We start from the raw sequence: 19496 nt of genomic DNA on the forward strand, positions 1-19496 counted from the left end.
CAGTTTTTTGCACCCCTACTGTTTGTCACCCGCCATTAGCACCTTGAACCTCTTATGGGATATGCCAAAGACCCAAGCCACCACAATTAATCACACACAGCCATGCCCGCAGAGATCTAACATCAATCAATCTAATATCCAAAAGACAAAATTGGAGCAGAGTTGGGAAGTAAGTCTTGTACCACTGGGAACAGCTCATCAACGCAGCTACTGGGTTATGCGACGGTTTGAGAATGGGATTTAGGTACCAAGCAAGTAATTTAAATAAACTAAAGAAAAGGGGTGTCAGCGAGGTAGCTCAGTGAACTATGACACTAGTCCATTGCCTGCAGGGCAGATTCAAGTTTCCTTGGAAGGCTTTTGCCCTCCATCCAGGAACAGTATTCCAGAGCAGCGTATCTTTTGATAAAGTAGGGGGCGTGGCTATCTGGCCATGGAATAGGACGTGCCTCGTGAGGAGCTCCTGATGATCCGACTTTATTTTTGCTAAAGTTACCCGCTGAAACTGTAACGAGCGCCTAGAACTTTGGGGATCAGGCGTCGGAAGCTGCACGCTAAGTGGAGTTCGTGGGAGAAGTTCATGATCCCATGGAATCGTGAGATATATACGTTTTTGTTGGTACGGCTGTGTGGCCGCTTTGGCGCCAAGATGGCGGCTAACAAAGGAGAGGCCTCCGAGGAGAAACGAAACTGATTCCCCAGAACTGCGAGACATGGCTGCGGATGATTGCCTGGAGTACAACAGGGAAATATGGAAAAGTGTTCGAGATAGCACCGTGAGAGTGCCCGGCCTGGCGTACGCTAATGGAGCCTTGGCGATCTGACTGGAGGAGGAGATAACATTGGATACTTGGGCGACAAGGCCTACGGAAGTTGAATGAGGAGTGGGAGGCCATAGCCCACCCGTAAGACAATTCGAAGTGCCATCTTGAATGTGAGTTAGGAGACCTGGGAGCCAGACTATTGTCGGACCAAGGACAGTGCAGCAGCTGCACCAAGACGGAGCCATACAGGAGTGGAGGGCAGCGCCATGTCGGCGAAAGGGTTGAGAGTCAAGTCGAAAACGCAGCGGACCCCCTCAACATCGGTGCAGAGCATGGTCGTGACTCCCGTGGAAGACGCCCCCGAAGGGGATAAGCACCAGATCCTGGAGGCTATAACGGGACTGAGTGCTAAATGGGACTTGGCAATGGCGGACCTACGCACGGCTCTGGAGAACAAGATTGATGCTCTGGGTACAGAACTCACCTGTTACGTCAAGATGTCAGGGCACTTGCAGAAAGAACCAGTGGTCTGGAAAGTGGGGTAAAGATTAATACAGACGTTAGCACGAACAATGCAAAGGAGATTCATGTCTTAAAACAACAGGTTGCCCACCTGGAAAATCGTGTGGAAGAGGCAGAAGGAAGGGCGAGGAGGAACAACATCCGTGTGGTTCGTCTGCCAGAGGGGGAAGAAGGCCAAGACCCCACAAACTATGTGGAAAACATGATCCTACAAGGGATCGGAGCAGGGAACCTTTCACAAGGATTCACGGTGGAGCGGGCGCATCGCGCCCTAATGAGGAAACGCCGGCCGATCATCGCGAGGATCCTGAATTACAGGGATAGAGAAAAGATCCTCGAATATTTTCGTAAGGGCGGTACGATAGAGAGAGCATCCACCAACATCACAGCATACCCAGACTATACGATAATAGTGCAAAGGCAGAGGTATAGTTACGTCGCCGTCAAAAGAAGGCGGAGGGCAGCGGGAGTCAAATATATGCTGCTGTATCCGGCACCATTGAAGGTGCTACATAAGAACAAAGCGCTATTTTTTGATACCCCGGAGGATGTTGTCACATGGCTGCACCTGCAGGGTTGCCCGGAACAAGAAGCGGATCGTGATCGGCAGGAGCATACCGAATGAAGATTTCGTAATACGGACATTGTGAGGGTGAGTGGGAGGAGGATCCTGATTGTACAGAGAAATTGTAACTGGCTGACCTTTGAGCACAATCCGAGCCTGGTGCTCGATATGGACTGGAATATAGTGAGTGTAACTGTAATTGGTAACTGTCTAGCATCTGTATGCCTAATATTTCTTAAAAGGAGCAACAGAACGTGGACGACCTACCCCGATAGATTATTAGTTTTTGCGGCCATTAGGGCGGCTTTACCCTACTGAGCCCCGAGTAGAAGCTTGTGCTAGGCAGGGCTAGATGTGGGGGTGCCTGAGATCCAGGAATGGAGCTGGGCAACAGTTGGGGAGGGTGTTGTTGGGGAAGGGATGGGTGGGAAGAAGGTGGGGGGATGGGCAGTTGAGTGTGTATGTGGTTATGGGAAGTTTAAGTTTTGTTTTGAGCCTATTTGGAGGAATCAGCATGTTGCACTTGCGGTGCATAAGGGGGCGGAATCGGCGGAAGATCGGGGGGGGGTGCTTACCAATGACTTATGAGAGACCTCAGGATAATAACGTGGAACGTCAGGGGCCTTAACAGTTATTTGAAAAGAAATAAAATCATGATGTATCTGAAAAGGCAGAAAATAGATATTGCACTACTACAGGAGACGTACTTGACGCGAGAGAAGTAAAGTGGAGAGGGACTGTGGTGGGCTCGCCATACTCTGCATACGCCTGGGGTGTGTTAATCTGGGTGGCACCGCATGTCCTGTTCCAATCGATACAAAAGGTAGTTGAAACTGATCGAAGGATGGCTATATTGCGAGGGCTGGTGGAGAGCAGGGAGGTATGCATAGTAAACACGTATGCCCCCAACCAAAACACAGCAGCATATTTCAGAGCTCTGTGTACCAACCTTAGTATGTATATAGGGAGCGCGGTGATCTGGGGTGGGGACTTTAATTGTGTGTTGAATCCTGTGGTGGACAGATCTGATGGCGGGGTGGGTAAACCTAGCCCGGCGGCGAGAGCGTTGCAGACACTGCGAATTGATTTTGGCTTTACAGATGCGTGGAGGATGAAACATCCTACTGAGAGGCAATACTCGCACTATTCAGCCTCGCATCAACTGCACACTAGACTTGATTATGTCTTTGCTACAGCAGATTCGATGTCTGAGATTACTCAAATCTAACATAAGGCTAGGGTCCTCTCAGATCACTCGCCCCTGATCCGCGGATGGCAATATTGCCCCCCGAGGGCGAGGATCCCTACATGGCGCCTCCGAGCAGAGGCGCTTAAAGATCCAGTGTTTAGGGAAGATATAAGGGAAGAGATTACTAACTTCTTTGAGGAGAATACTGGGAGTGTTGATTCCGCTGGCACATTATGGGAAGCTTTTAAGGTGGTGATGCGGGGGGCGGCCATTGCTAAGTCAAGAGGGTTACAGGGTGGGGTCTTGGCTGACCTACAGAGGACGGAAACTGAGCTAGAAACAGCATTGAAGAGCGGTGACGTAGACACGGAGCCGGTATTCCAACTACAGCAACAATGTGCAGGGCATTGGGAAAGACTCTGCAATCTCAATTATAGGAAATATGTTGAGGCAGCACGCGGGGGGGGAGATAAGACGGGCCGCCTTTTGGCTTGGCTATACAAAAGTGAGACCCCTAGGCCTCCGATTAGGACCATTATTAGGGAGGACGGGGATGAGGTGGCCACGCAAGTGGGGGTTAATAAAGAATTTGCGGATTATTACAGAGTGCTGTACGGAGATGATGAGACGGGTGACCAACGCAAGATAATTGAAACGTTAGAAGACATAGGGCTGCCCAAGATAAGTGAAGAGGAGAGGGAGGAGCTAGATGAGCCAATCACGTTAGAGGAGTTAGAGGCGGTTGTGAAGCAGTTGCCTACCTGTAAGACCCCAGGAGCAGATGGGTTCCCCAGCGAATTCTATAAAGTATACAGAGAGGAAATTCTCCCCACAATGCTGGACATGCTCAATGAAGCGTTTGAGATAGGACGGTTGCCTGAGTCGCTCAGAGAGGCGATCATAATACCGCTGCCCAAGCCCAATAAACCGGAGCATGGATGTGGTTCCTACAGGCCTTTGTCGATGCTAAATCAGAACAGCAAGATTCTAACGGCTGTCCTGGCAAATCGATTGCAGAAAGTGATTGGTAGACCGATACATCCTGATCAAACGAGTTATGTCGCGAATAGGAATATAACACACAACCATAGGCGACTTCACCGGGTGGTTGAATGGGGTAGCAGGAATGAAGGTGAGATGGCGATAGTGTCTCTAGATGCAGTTAAAGCTTTTGATTCGGTCAAGTGGTCATGGCTATTGGCTGCCTTGGAAGGGTATGGAATGGGGCCGGGCTATATCAGTTGGGCTAAGATGTTGTATAGTGACCCGCTTGCCAGGGTCCGAACTGGAGCGGTGATATCCGAGAGATGGCAACTTGGTAGAGGCACCAGACAAGGGTGCCCCTGGTCCCCGATGCTTTACATTTTAGCCCTGGAGCCTCTGGCAATATGCCTTAGGGCACAGTATGATGCGATAAGCATTGAGGTAGGAGGGGAACGACGCTTGATATCCTTGTACGCAGATGATTTGTTACTGTACTTGCAATACCCAGAAGAAAATCTCCTATACATACTTGAAGTGATGGAAAGGTATGCAGAGTTGTCGGGCATATCGGTGAACCCCCAAAAGTCTGTCATATTCCCGCTAGGTAACTATAAGGGGACCCCTGTAGATAGACTACCGGTGCTACAGGTACCATGGGCAACTAGCTCTTTTCGTTACCTGGGCGTAGATGTATATCACACGGTGGAAGAAGAACAGACATAATACAGAAGTAGCCGTCGAGAAAATTAGGACAGCATGCAGTTCTGGGCAAAGCTGCCCTTGGCGATGATGGGGTAGGGGGCTATGCTCAAGATGGTAGTTCTGCCCAGGCTCCTGCATTACTTTAGTAATATCCCATACATGACACCCAAGAGGTTTTTCAGTAAATTGAACAGCATGTGTAGGGACTTCCTGTGGCATGGTACCCGAAATAGAGTGGCGTTTTGGAAATTGCAGAACTTTTATGAAAACGGAGGTATCAGACTGCCTCATTTTGAGGTTTACTATTTGGCGGGACAGCTACAGTATGTGGCTAAGTGGCTCTCCGATGAAGTGACCCCTGAGCACAGGGTGCTTGGACAGGACTGCGCCCCGTTTTATTTGAAAGAAATGATTTGGCTGCCTGAAACCGAAATGAGGGGGCGTCCTGCGATGTTGAGGTTTGGGTGGAAAATTTGGCGTAGGGCTTGTCGTTTGATGGAAGTCCCATGCCGGTGCCTCCCGCAGATACCGCTGGTTGCTTTGACAGGAGGGGATAATCAGCTGAGGGTGATTATTAGGACCTACTGGGAATCGGTGGGGCTGGTAACGCTAGGCGATGTTTGGCAAGAGGGGTCCATTAAGGAGTTTATAGAACTCAACGAAGCGGCGGGGCTACATACGGGCCAATATGTCACGTACATTAGATTGGTGCGGATGATTAGGAACACCTGGCCAGAGACAGTGTTGATAGAAGAACCAGATACAGTTTTGGGAGCAATATATGATATATCCGAAGGAGGACATGAGATCGAGACTTTATAAGATGGTGAAGCCTAAGAATTGACACATCTGAGACTGGACTGGGAGGCGGAAGTGGAGGCCCCAATGGAGGATGGGGTGTGGGAGCGTGCCCTGGGCTATCACAAAAAAGTGTCTAGAAATGCCAGATTAAAAACAAATACAGCTGTATGTAAAGCATAGGGCATACATGACCCCCTTGAGGATATCGAAGTTCCGAAACACTGGAAGACAAGCGTGTTCTAAATGTAACCTAGAAAACGCCGACATGGTACATATTTTTTGGTCGTGCCCGACCATTGGGTGATTTTGGGGAGAAGTGGCGCAGAAACTGGCTGATAAGGGGGTTACTCTTGGTATAGACACGGCCTGGGCCTGCTTACTGGGCGGGTTCCCTAGGCCACGGAAACTCAAGCATATTGAGAAACTGAGAAATCTAGCGTATGTTCTTGCAAAACGTAGGATTGCCATGGGGTGGAAGAAATGCCACAAGCCTAAGGTGGATGTGTGGTGGAAGGACTTTCAGAAATGGGCAGAAGCTGAAACGGTGGCATGGCAAGAAGCGAGTAGCCTGGCTGGAGAAGGGGAGGCGGGCACCTTGTTGGCTTGGAAATCGCTAATAGCAGAATTGTTTGGAGTAATATCAGATCCAACAGACTCCGAAGAGAACGAAACCCGGCCGCATGTGCCAGACATTGAATGAGATTGACAAATAGGCTCATGGGGGAGGGAGGGGTTGTGGGAGCAGCGATTAAGATAAATTGATGTGTAATGGAACCATTATGATTATGCTGCTTGTTTGGTTTGTGTTGTTTTGTTTGCATAAAATCAATAAAAGAAATTAAAAAAAAACACATCTTTTGAAAAAGTAGAGGAAGGTTATACTCTGAAGTTCCAGAACACTTCCTTTAGCAATGGTGTCAGGGAGGTCATTAGAGGAGAAAAGCATTTCAGATGCCCATGGTAGAACATCTGATAAAGGACACAACCACACCAGAGTTTGCCCATAGGACCACACAGGACCTTTTAGGAGTCAACCAATCCAAAGCTCGCCCACAAAAAGCGCGCCATTACCTTGAGAAGCAATAAGCACCCCATAATTCGGCCATGGTAACACTATTACCATTAGAGGGGGCACCATTCCAGATCCAACTCATGGGAGCACACCATTATCTTTCAAGGAGACAACTGTACAGCTTACTAACTTGAGCACAGCATCATCCTGAGAAGAGACAATCACTCTAGCACTCAGACGTGCAAGTACAACATACCTTTAGAGGAGACAGCCAGTCCAGGCCTGCCCATGAGAGTACACCATCACCTTTATAAGAGCTAATCACTGCGGCACTCCCCCCATCGGAGAACAGCATGCCTTTAAAGGAGAGAACCACAGGACACACTATTACTTTACTGGAGGCAACAACTCCACAGCCAACCATGGAAGTATGGCTTAGTCTTTAACGGAGACAGCCACTCCAGAGCGTTTTCCCCACGGGAGCACACAATTATCTTCACAGGAGACAACTACAACTCTGCTCACTAACTGGAGCACTCCATTGCCTTGAGAAGAGTATGCCGGTACAACATACCTTTAGAGGCAACAATCAGTCAAGGCCTGCCTATAGGAGTACACCATCACCTTTACAAGAGGTAATCTGTCCAGCACTCCGCATCCGATAACACCATGCTTTTCACTTTCTTCTAGAACAACAGTTTACACACTGCAGTTTAGCCAAGTCTGTAAATAAAATATTTAACAATGAAGACACTTCAACACTAAAAAATAAGCTGCATTCAATATACCAACTCAGTTTTTCCATTTACTTTACTCACTGGTAAAATGTAACTTTTTACTGCGCCACCATAACATGTATTGCTATTACCACTATGTGCCAACAGCCTCATATCTCTGGAGGGGTCATTAGCACGTGAGAATGACCGCTACCCAACTTGTAGTCTGAGGCGAAACTTGGTGGCGGGTCATTCTCCCACAATAAGGGTCCCCTCCCTCATTATAGAAGGCTATAATCTTTAGAGGACACAACCACTCCAGGGCTTGTCCAAGGGCGCATGCCATTACCGTCTGACGAGACAATCCCTGCAGGAGAGTACGCAATACCTAGGGGGACAACCTATCCACACCTCACCCATGGAAGCACGCTGTTCTCTTTAGGCGATCAGTCACCCCAGAACTTGTCCATGGAACAACAGCATTACCTTAAGAGGAGACAACCACTCCAGAGCTGGCCCACAAGTAACTCCCAATAACATTTATGGAAGAGAACCACACCAGAGCTACCCAATGGGAGCACACCATTTCCTCTCAGGGAGACAACCACTCCAGAGGTGGCACACAGGAGCACACCATTACCTTTACAGGAGACCTTTACTCCTGCAATAGCACATGGGAGCCCATCATTACCTTTTAAGGAGACTATTACCACTGCAATGGTGCATGGGAGCCCACCATTACCTTTAGAGGAGAACTTTCCTCCAGAGATGGCTCATATTGCACACCATTACCTTTAGGAGAGACCTGTGCTCCAGAGATGGCACATGGGAGCACACCATTACCTTTAGAGGAGACCTTCACTGCAGAGATGGCACATGGGAGCCCACCATTACCTTTAGGAGAGACCTGTGCTCCAGAGACGGCACATGGGAGCCCACCATTACCTTTAGGAGAGACCTGTGCTCCAGAGATGGCACACGGGAGCACATTACCTTTAGATGAGACCTTTACTCCAGAGAAGGCACATGGGAGCCCACCATTAACTTTAGGAGAGACCTGTGCTCCAGAGATGGCACATGGGAGCATACCGTTACCTTTACTCCAGGGATGGCACATGGGAGCCCACCATTACCTTTACAGGAGACCTTTACCACTGCAATGGTGCATGGGAGCCCACCATTACCTTTAGGAGAGACCTGTGCTCCAGAGATGGCACATGGGAGCCCACCATTACCTTTAGGAGAGACCTGTGCTCCAGAGATGGCACATGGGAGCCCACCATTACCTTTAGGAGACCTGTGCTCCAGAGATGGCACATGGGAGCCCACCATTACCTTTAGGAGACCTGTGCTCCAGAGATGGCACCTGGGAGCCCACCATTACCTTTAGGAGATACCTTTGCTCCAGCGATGGCACATGGGAGCCCCCCCCATTACCTTTAGGAGAGACCTGTGCTCCAAAGATGGCACATGGGAGCCCACCATTACCTTTAGGGGAGACCTGTGCTCCAGAGACGGCACATGGGAGCCCACCATTACCTTTAGGGGAGACCTGTGCTCCAGAGACGGCACATGGGAGCCCACCATTACCTTTAGGGGAGACCTGTGCTCCAGAGACGGCACATGGGAGCCCACCATTACCTTTAGGGGAGACCTGTGCTCCAGAGACGGCACATGGGAGCCCACCATTACCTTTAGGAGAGACCTGTGCTCCAGAGACGGCACATGGGAGCCCACCATTACCTTTAGAGGAGACCTTCATTGCAGAGATGGCACATGGGAGCCCACCATTACCTTTAGAGGAGACCTTCATTGCAGAGATGGCACACGGGAGCACATTACCTTTAGAGGAGACCTTCACTCCAGAGATGGCACATGGGAGCCACCATTCCCTTTAGAGGAGACTTCCTCTCCACTGCTCCCCAGGAGCATACTAGTGCTAAGAGGAGAAAGACCTTCCAGGTCAGGGGTAATGCAACATTTTGATTTAAGACGGTGCATTGAATTCACTCACCTCCTGCCGAAAATTAGAAGCAGTCCTTTCCAGGTGATCTGTATTCCTCTGCGATGTCATGGTTCTCCTAATACAAACAGACAAGTTCAAAGGTCACTGCAGGCACTGGCTACAACAAGCCAAAGGTCGTTTATAGATAATCCCTTTAACTCGCCCCTCGGAAAGAATCTCCCCCACCCAAATGACCCCCGCCCAGTGGAGCAGTGACCGGTCCTTCCAGAGTACGAGAGGCCGGTCTGATCGGGATACTAACAGGAGACCCCGTTCTGGAACCCAGCCACGGGCGGGGCGCCCCGACCCTCTCCCTCCGCGGAGCCGCGGAACTCACTGGCATCCCTGGGGCGCATGGGCTCCTCTTATCGAGTGACGGGAAAGCTGTCGGCACATCACTTTGGAAGTCAGGGGCGAGAGACCTACCTATTGATGTTGCAGGGGCACAAAGCAGGTGTCGGGCGAGAGAACCTTCCAGCGGCCCCACTCAGGACTCGGGCAGCCAGAGCCATGGTGCCCCTAACAAAGCGACGCCTTCCTGCAAGGGAACAGATAAAAACAGCACATTAAAGTCAGCTCCGGCTTTCAAATCCCAGCGCCCGCCGTACATCCGGTGTGCGCTTGGGCACATCGGGGACCAGAGCAGTTCTTTGACATGTTCAATCCCCTCTCCAGCCCCCTTACAGGTATCAGAAAGATCAAGGCAGATTTATAAAAGAAATCACAGGGGCAGGCAGAAAGAACCGTGTGTAGGGCCTTCAATTGTCCGCCCCATGCTGAGACACAGCAATAGAACAACCTGGACGCCAAGTTTTCGTTTACCATAAGGAACGCCAGGACACTTTAATTGCCTGGGAAACGTCATTCTATTTTTGAGGCTGGAGTGTTTGTTGCCTGTGCTAAAAGACTGGTCTTGCCAGCACCCAGTTATGAACGTTATTCTTTGCTCATATGCTGCGTATAGTGGCTTTATACTGTGCCACGGCCCGTGGTATCCGGAACTTAATCCGCTTAGAGTGGATCGGAAGGCGGAAATGGATGCCGGGGGGATAGGAGGGGGGGGGGGGGGTGTTGTGGTAGAGAAGGTTTTGAGATAGACCGGCTGCGGGTCAGCGCCGTTAGTTGGGACGTGCTTCTGCAGAAGGGAAGAGGCAGTGGCCTGCGTTTCCAAGGCAGATGCACACAATGTAATGTTGGATGCATAAGGGTGCGCATAAGAGTGGGTTTGGGCAATCGGGGCAGTTTGGGTGGCTATGCATGCTACCACAGAATATTAATTCTGGAACTGCCAAGAGTGACTTAATCAAGAATAGCCTGGGTATACAAAAATAAAAAGGTGCAGCGTAAGGTAATGGAGAGGGACAGCTAAAAATGGAAAAAAGCCAGACACCTTGAGGTCAAAAAGGTGATTACATGACTCCGTTCCAGGGTTCCAGGTCATGTAATGCTCGGCTTTACTTTAGTCCACATGGAGAGTAGGCTTGCAGAGTAGCGGAATACACAGCAATGCACAGACATCTAGTGAGAGAAAAGTATAGGCAGAGCTACTATGCAGGACCTGTTCATTTGTCTAGGTGAAAGGAGGGAGGAGGCGGTTGTCCAAACTGCGCAGGTAGGGGGAAGCTGTAACCACCCAGGTTGTCAAGTTCACCCGTGAACCCCCCCCCCCCCCCCCCCGAGTTAATGGTTACATATACTGTACCACTGGTTTGTTTCAGGTTTGTAAATATGCTTCTTATGTACTGTTTTTCTGTAAAGCGCTTTGGAGTAAAGTGCTATATAAACTCAACAAACATACAGCGAGTCTGGCACCCTTCCGTTACGTCACGTCACCATGATTTCACTGTTATCATAAGGCTAGGACATGCGTTGTTGCTCGGACGGCGCTCAGCCACTGCACAGGACTGGGGAGAGGGGCAGGAGAGCAATGCTTCAGGTGGCCAAGCAACACTAAACACCAGCGTGCAGGGGCCAATCAGCCAAAGAGGAGAGAGTAGGCATGAAAAGTGCAAGCTCCCAGCCTGCTCCGTTGAGCTTTCAGAAAACCAATACAGGCTACTACACTTTAATTACCTGCACGCCAACCTAGAAGCGACAACTTTGTGCCATGTCTGTAAGGGCACAGGGCGCTGCACATCACACTCTCAAAGCGGTGCCACATCACAATTGGCTTCTTTTCGCACATGTTCAAAATGCTACATTTGCTCACGACCCTACACAGAACCCCTCTGCGTGCATGCATTCCACCCCAAGGAGGAGTGTCCAATCACAGCAGACGTGGTCTGCCTAGAACAAGCAGGACCACCACATAGCTGCAATTCAATCTAGCCTATACTTAAAACAAGAAGTGAGCGGGGAGGGGGTCAAGAACAGAGCTTCCTATGGGCACCCACCTCAAGAGACGCACCAAAACAGCAATTATCTGCTACGGAACTCGCGTGGGTACCTAAAGGGCATTCGAGAGCCCCCCATGGGTGGAAATAGGACAGGCAGCTGGTGATCTCTGAGCGGTACAGACACAGCACTACTCTGGACCATGGCACGGTAAGGACTTCCATGTTGGAATGGGATGCTGTGTACCTTGCCTGTTTGTGCCAAGGGTCTGTAGGCCCCAGAGATAATCGAAGCTGTGGCACAGGGGGCGTGGAAGCCTCACCGGTCCCAGCTCACGTTCATGCTCTGTAGTGAGGCTGTGCCTCCAACTAGAAATGGTGCTGTATAAATAGAGATTAAAAAAACCTAGTGTCAGAATATAGAATCAAAAGGGATCAAGATATGAAGTGCTCAGGCATGCGCCATCCCACTTCTGCAGCTCAATATCAAATCTTAAGTGGGTGACGTCACTTCCTGTTTTCAATGGAAGATCTTCCAGACTTGGTTCTCTCATGCACAGGGGTGGCCTGGCTTATAGGGAACTCTGGACATTTCCTGGTAGGCATCTGCACTGGGCCTCTTGCGTGGTAACCTATTTTATTTTCAAATGTTCCTATAGGAAAATGGTGGGCTTGCTGAACATGGGTAATATGGGGCTACTTAGAAAAGGATTTCCAGGGCCTCTTTTGGTTGCCAGTCCACCCCTGCGAGGCATGCACCTAGTGTACCCTCATTGCCATCATGTACATGCCAAGGGTATGTTATTCTGCGCCGAACCACCACCATATACGTTTGAAAGCGCCGATTCCACGTCCGAGGGAAGACTGTGCCGCAGACGTCAGTCCGCTGGGAAGAATAGCGTTAAGGATAGCGAAGTAGCAGGCAGTGAAAGGCCTTTGCAGGCGTGGGGCGAGGCGGAGGCTCGGCAGGGATAAGTGCTTGCATTAGTATGGAAGCGTGCCCGCCCTTTATATATAAATCCCATGTTAATTTCGCAAACTCAACAGGAACACCCTTGCCCCATGACAAAGCAGCCATGCAACGTGGGTTTATGTGCATACGTCACACAAAGTTATATGCCATGAACATTGGCTTAGCAAGAAGCCCGGTCCGTGACAGTCGTTCCACTGCAGCGCACAAAGGTTGCAGAGGTGTGAAATGCGCACTTCTAACCTCTCCGCAATAAATGATGCAGGATTAGTGGACGCCCTTGAGGTTTAGGGGGTGCTGCAAGAACCAAGCACGTGCCACCCTGCAGGATAGAATACCCAATAGTTATGTTACCGTACATGGGCATGTGTGCACTGCCAATGCCACCAGCGAACACTACGAGACTCTGAAGAGGTTCGGGCTGGGGCAGAGCCAGTCTCGCGAGGCTTACCACAGACTGGAGCACAATGACAATGAGTCACAGGCCAGACCACTGAAAGGAGAGATGGGGTGAAGCTGCATCGGCCACACCGCAGGATCGCCCCGCGGGTCTGCAGCAGAGCTGTTCCCATGCCATGCTCGCCTCTGGAGGCCCTCGGATGGGCAGTCAGTCTCCGAGCGAGCTCTATGTGGTGGCAGCATCTGTGCGGCAAAGGTACACCAGATCGGGACGTGTGGTGGTTATCAGCCCAAGGGTGACGTCACGCCGGTCGGATACTCGAGGGCATCGTGGGAAAATGCATGCCATGAGTGAGCTATACGACAAGCAACTGCCGTGTGCAAAAAGTATGGTCACTTTTGGAGTACCTCAAGGCAAGCGCCTACTTCTCCGAGTTGGCGCTTGCCAGGCCACTGTAGGGTGACCGACCGGACGTCTCAGTTTTACCGCGGTGTCCCGACACTTTTTAAAGTTTAAAAAACCCCGTCCCGGTATTTGGGGGTCGAGTGGATGGCATCCCGCTATGGAACAATAGACATTGGACCTGCTACTACCCCTCTTCCAACTCACTACGAACCCCCTACCCCATACCTTCTTCCCTTCCTCTAGGACCTAGGTCATCTCGCCTCCAAACAACGTCCTGCGCCCAGTGTTGCCAGGTCAGAAGGAAAAAATAAGCTGAATGCCCCTGCAAAACAAGCTCAGACCCACCCAAATAAGCTGAAAAAACAAGTGCACCTCTAAAAACAATGGATAAGTCTCAAAAGCTGAAAAACAACACTCAAGCAAAGAATACAAACATATGTTAGAAAAATAACAATTTTAATAAATGCTTTTTGTTCTAACTATTAGTGTCGATTTGAAATTTCTTGTATGTGTGTGACTTTTAAAAGCAGATAATTTGCTTTTTTTGATCCTTGGCTGCTCTGGTCCTCGATTCTTCGCTCACCTCTGGTCCTTGTCTCTCTTGCATACCTGCCAAGCAGCCCCATGGCCTTCATGACACTGAGCCAGTCCAGGCATTTCCTGTTAAATGCGATGACTTGTATTTTTGTTTTTCCCCCATTAGAAGTATGGGACTACAAGGCCCAGCATTTCAAGTGAAAATTCAGGACTGGCTCATAGCATCAAGCGTGACATGGGCACCCACCTCACTTGGCAGAGATTCCCGAGAGTTGCTCTTCTTTTCTGTCGCCCCTCTTGTCCTGGACTTCCTTGCGAGTCACCCCTTCTGGTCTTGGGCAACCTGGTTGATCACTATCCTCTGGTTCTTGGTTCATAATGTTCCATCACCCCCCTGGTCATTGTCTCCCTCATGAGTTGCTCCTCTAGTAAATCACTCCTTACATTTTGGAGGTCATCATAAAATAAACGGGTGGTTACCGAGGATAAGAATAGCCATGCAGAATATTTACCATGCGTCCGCTTGTACCCTCCAAGTGAACTAGCCAGGTGCTATGGCAGGACAGGTGTAAGGACTCAGTCAGCTGGTTCACGCTAGAGTTGCCCTGTCAATGTACTGAGCAAGATACACATGGGGCACTAATGAACTGCAGTCCTACTTCTAGATCAGTGTCGGGCCAGGGTTTTCATTCTGAAATTCCAGTCTCCCTAGTTACCACCCAGTATGGGGCACATAACTGGTAAATGTCACCATTTATTACCACCCAAGCAACACGCCAAAAAAAGGGCACGCACAGAGGGAGCAGCTGCTTCTTTAACAAAACAAAATTACAAACGATTTACAGCATTAAGTGGCAAATAGTTTGCCGAGCCCCCTATTCAACTACCATTGGGCACAACACAGCAAGAGAGGGACGGGAGTGAGGATGGTGCCAGAAGGGCACAAAGCAATGTTGGGGAAGAAGGGCGCGTAGTGGGTGGCTGAGAGGGACATGAGGGAGTTCTGAGCGCCTGTAGGGGTGACAGCAAGTTACATGTAATGTTAGTGTTAATGTTGGTTCTTACATTGCGCACCAATGCCAGTTGCATAATCTCTAGGCGTTCTCGCAGATCTGTAATGAAAGGTGGGTGGGTAGTAGGATTGAGTGGAAAGATAACTGATGGCAGCTTCAGTTCAGAGGCACCGTTCACCAAGCATAGGTGCAATTTTCGGGGGTTGGCCGTATGTTCTGTTGTGCAAGGTTTTGTGTAGTTTGTGTTGTTGTGAAGTAGGTGCGGGTAGTGGTGCTGTAGAGGTCTGGTTGTGTCAAGTTCAGAGTTTGCAAGGTGTCTGCAGAAGAATGTTAATAACGATTCTTCGACGAAGGTCCTTGAAATCCATTCAAGCGATACACAACTCGCCCCCCTTTAGTCTACCCAAGTTCTCGACATCTTCCATCCTCAGCATCCATACTGGTTCACCACCACTCCCCCCACACTGGCTATCAAGCCAATTTTGTTTTGCATACTCCTTCCCCCACCTTGAAACTCCATCCAAATGAGTCATCTCGCCACCTCAAGTTCACTTCATCTCGCTATATCACCTTTGGTATTCGTGATCTTGGTTTCCCCCTTGGTTACGTTTTCTGGATTTTGCCTCATCGGATGCGATTGCTAAGCGTCTACAGGGTTCGTTAGGCTGTCAGATATAGTATCAGCCCCATTTCTGGCTGGTTGGTGCGTTCACTGGTTTCTTAGTGAGGTGTGCCTAGGCTGAGAGTCCCTCTCCTGAAATTTCCCTCCCCCGGTTTCCCTTGAGCTTCCTTCCCTAGCCTAATCTTAGCAGGCCTACCAGCTTCTCCTGTTCATTAGTTTCTCATTAGGGGCTAGGGAGGGCATCTGTTTAGATCTCTTTTTCCAGTCCAATCCCTCATTTCGTTCCTGGGTTATTTTGGGCTGCTTCTCTTTTTCCAGTACTAGGTCTGTTACAAGGTGTGCAGGCACGGTTTAGTCGGTTTCATTGTGTTTGGATCTGAAGAGCCAGGTTTTAAGAAGTTTTCTGAATTTTGTATTGTCCTCCATGGTGCAGAATTCCTTGGGAAAGGCATTTCCATAGTTTTCCGGCTAGGCATGAGAACACTGATCCAACCAGTTTTTTTTCGTGCATTGTTGGGTTCTAGGCACATGTCGTCGCAGGAGCTTAGTGTTCTGGTGGGTTTGTAGATGGAGTTTCTTTTGAATAAATTCAGCTCTAAGACCGTCTATCGCTTTGTGTATGTACATGAAGGCAGGAAGATGGAAGCAAGTAGGAGAGGTACTGGCAGCTAAAAACGTCAGTTCATAGCCAGCTGATTGGCTTGCACATCTCCTCCTGGTGCTCAGGTTATACATGGAGTAATACCATGAGTTGAGGCATGTTTGAAGAATAGTATAATAATAATAATTAGGCATTTATATAGCGCTACGAACCCTCAGGTATCTGAGCGCTGCTTATTATTACCCAGGGTGTGTGGTGCTCATTTATCGACCTCGGAAGGATGAAAGGCTGAGTTTGGCCCTGCCGGGATTCGACCCTGCGTTAACAGGCTCTGCACGGATGTCAAAGCGAGCGCTCTACTCGCTGTGCCACTTGACCGGCTAACTGGATTACTTTTAGAAACCTGCAATTTTGGCAGATCAGGTACATGGAAACAAAACGGTTGTAACTTGGGATTTCACCACACATTTTCTAAGCTCTAGTTTTGTTAATTGGCTTTTATGGTGTGCACATCACCACACAGGGATCTTAAAGCACCAAGCCGTGTCTGTGTAGAGGCGACGTGTGACCACCAAAGTGACAGCAATACTGTGGTCTGGAGTGAAAATTCCGATTTAACACATCCGTTCCAGAAAGTCATACTTCTATTAAAAGACACAGAGGTGAAGGATTATGAAATTCTATTAAAGACACAGAGGTGAAGGATTATGCTTCATCCTTAAATTTACTTCTCAAGCAGCAATGAAATAAACAACAATACAACCAATAAAGATAAAGACTAAATGTCTCACTTGTTTCGAGTCCCAGTATTATTGGTTCCCGACAACCACGTGTCCAAATATGTCCAATCCACAGTCCGGTCTCCTCGAACACTAACTCCCTTGAAAAAACCCCTCTCTTTTGCAGATCCCAACATGCGCCCCAACCAGTAGATGCAGATTTCATAGAAGATTCTCTGACCTTCAGCTTCCAGCCGGATTGTTCTCCACGATAGTACGTAGTATGACAAAAATTCACATTTCAGTGAACCGAATCAAGAGTGTGGGAATCATGTCATTAATATTACACCATGTCCTTACGATATACATAATACAGAATTTACATTCATAGATCAACACGATTGCAAGGGTGGGATAATCCTTAACCTCTGTCTTTAATAGAATTATGAATTTCCAGAACGAATGTGTTGAAAATTCTGTCAAGACCGAAGGCTCGGATTATGCTTGTTCAGAGCTTACTTAACCTCAACGTGGCCATCTTTTCAATTGGTTTGAAATAAAATGTCTTGAAAGTAGACTCATTTGACCAATCTCCTGATCTCATGATATCTTCCAATCTGGCCCATACATTGAAAGCCTTCGTGGCCATTTCTCCCCTCACTAAGTGAGCACCATAACAATGTACATTGATAACGGCCCGACTCCTCACATCTTAGCCACCTAGCTAGCGTCAATGGTGACACTGCGCCATATGGCTTGCACAAGGCCATCAGTAGCTGCTATTCCCCCTATTGGTCATGTAATCTCCTCATATGGTGATAAGCATCTGGTCAGGCATCAGGGATTCATCGTAAGCTATTGATCTTATGCCAGTTTTCCTCCTCCTCGATAGAAGGAACGTCACACCGTTCGGTGATAAAGATTTCCTAGTCACTTCTAGAGCTCGGACTTCTGATACTCTTGCACGATAGTAGGCATAAGAGCATAGCGAGTTTAGCAGATAATGCTTTCCTAGACAGATCTGCATTTTCTGGCCACACTAGAAACATTCAACACTGTGTCTACGTCCCACAGCTGAGTGTATTTCTCTTTGGAAGGTCTAGTCATTCTTATCCCTTTTAATAATCTGCATATCAAAAGGGTGCTCTCCTATGGGAACCCCTTAAAACTTGGGATGGCCTGCCAATATCGCAGAGCGGGCTGTATTAATGGTCCTATACACATTCCCCCTGCACTGCCGCCTGTGCTAGATAGTTGACTATGTGAACTACAGCTGTTCCATCGGGATGAACGTCCCTTTCCACGCACCAACTACACCAATTCGTCCATGCAGACTTGTATGCTCTGTGTCCCTGGTGCCCAAGATTTGTTGATGAGCTCAGTTTCGCTAGATAAACACGGCCTAATCCAAGATCTCCTGAAATCGCACAGGCGAGCCTGTCTGCACCATTGGGCAGCTGTCCCCTCCGGGGTCTTGCATGATAAGATTCGTGCCTGGTTAGCGCTACTGGGTTGCAGTGTGCCAAGTCGAGTACACTAGGAATCCAGGCCTGACCTGTCCAATCCGGCGCGATCAGAATCAGAGAGGCTTTCTGCCTCCTCACCTGAGCTAATGTTCTCGCAATCATAGGTAATGGGGAGGGGGGTTTGGAGGGAACTCGTATCATGTTTCCTGACCCCACGATTGAAGGAAGGCATCTGTTGCTTCTGCCTCCGGGTTCATCCTCCAAGTGAAGAACCAAGGTAGTTGGTTGTTCAACTTCAATGCTAACAGGTCGATCTGGCACAGATCCCATCGAATCATCAGTTCTTGGAACACTTCGTCCAGCTTCCAGTCGCTGGCATCCCTGAGGAATCTGGAGTTGCAATCGGCTACCTTGTTCAATCGTCCCAGCAGGTATTCTGCCGTCACCGATACACGCCTCTGCAGACAGGGGCCAGAACAACAATTTCCGCAAACATTCTGGACTTTGCTTTGCGCCCCCAATCTGTTCATGTACCTGACCGCCGATACATTGTCCATTTTGGGTAGCACGCAACATTAAGCCCATCATCGTACTGCAAAGGACCCTGCCAATAGTTCTGGACAACTGATGTGCGGGGGGGGGGGTGTTTACTGATCTGACCACCTGCCGCCCCCCCCACCCCCTGTCGACAAGTCCCTGCAACAGGCTCACCAGCCCCATCTACTGGCATCAGATTTTATTATCAGGTCAGCCAAAAATGGTTCTCCCGTTCCATGCATCCATGTGTTGGGGCCACCATTCCATCTCCTCTCTCTTCTCAGGAAACTGGGACACACTGTTCATATGAAGAGCCCCCCCCCCCCCTCAGATACTAGATCTTCAGTCTCTGGAGTGCTCTGTAATTTAGCGTACCCGGAAATATAGCCTGAATTCAAGAGGCTAGACGGCCCACCAGTGTGGCAATTTCTCATAATGATACCTCTCTTAGACAGTGTCTGTCTGATCCGTTTCTTGACTTCAGCTATCGGCAAACTGAGTGAACCCCAGGTCGAATCTATCATGAATCCCAGCAATTCCAAGGGTTGTTCTGGATGAACACTGGATTTCTCCCAGTTGATCAGAAACCCCAGATTCAGGAGTAATTCCAGAGCGATGTTGACCTGCACTTGA

General features: G+C 49.2%; 1 protein-coding gene across 3 annotated transcripts in view; it reads right to left on the minus strand.

The window, feature by feature from the left end:
• The window catches only part of OXNAD1 (oxidoreductase NAD binding domain containing 1), a 138073-nt gene that overhangs the window by 84690 nt on the left and 33887 nt on the right, over positions 1–19496 (minus strand). For 2 of the 3 annotated variants that reach the window (XM_069648903.1, XM_069648904.1), the window contains exons 2-3: positions 9687–9798; positions 9270–9336 (exon numbers count right to left, since the gene is read on the minus strand). In XM_069648903.1, coding sequence (XP_069505004.1) covers positions 9270–9336; positions 9687–9772 — 153 coding nt within the window. In that variant the 5' untranslated portion in view covers positions 9773–9798. Of the gene's footprint in view, positions 1–6795; positions 6910–9269; positions 9337–9686; positions 9799–19496 lie in introns of those variants that run through there. The other variant, XM_069648902.1, reaches the window with a different exon arrangement.

The sequence above is a fragment of the Ambystoma mexicanum genome, chromosome 2q, assembly GCF_040938575.1.
Source record: "Ambystoma mexicanum isolate Mex_15411 chromosome 2q, UKY_AmexF1_1, whole genome shotgun sequence".
Lineage (NCBI taxonomy): Eukaryota > Metazoa > Chordata > Amphibia > Caudata > Ambystomatidae > Ambystoma > Ambystoma mexicanum.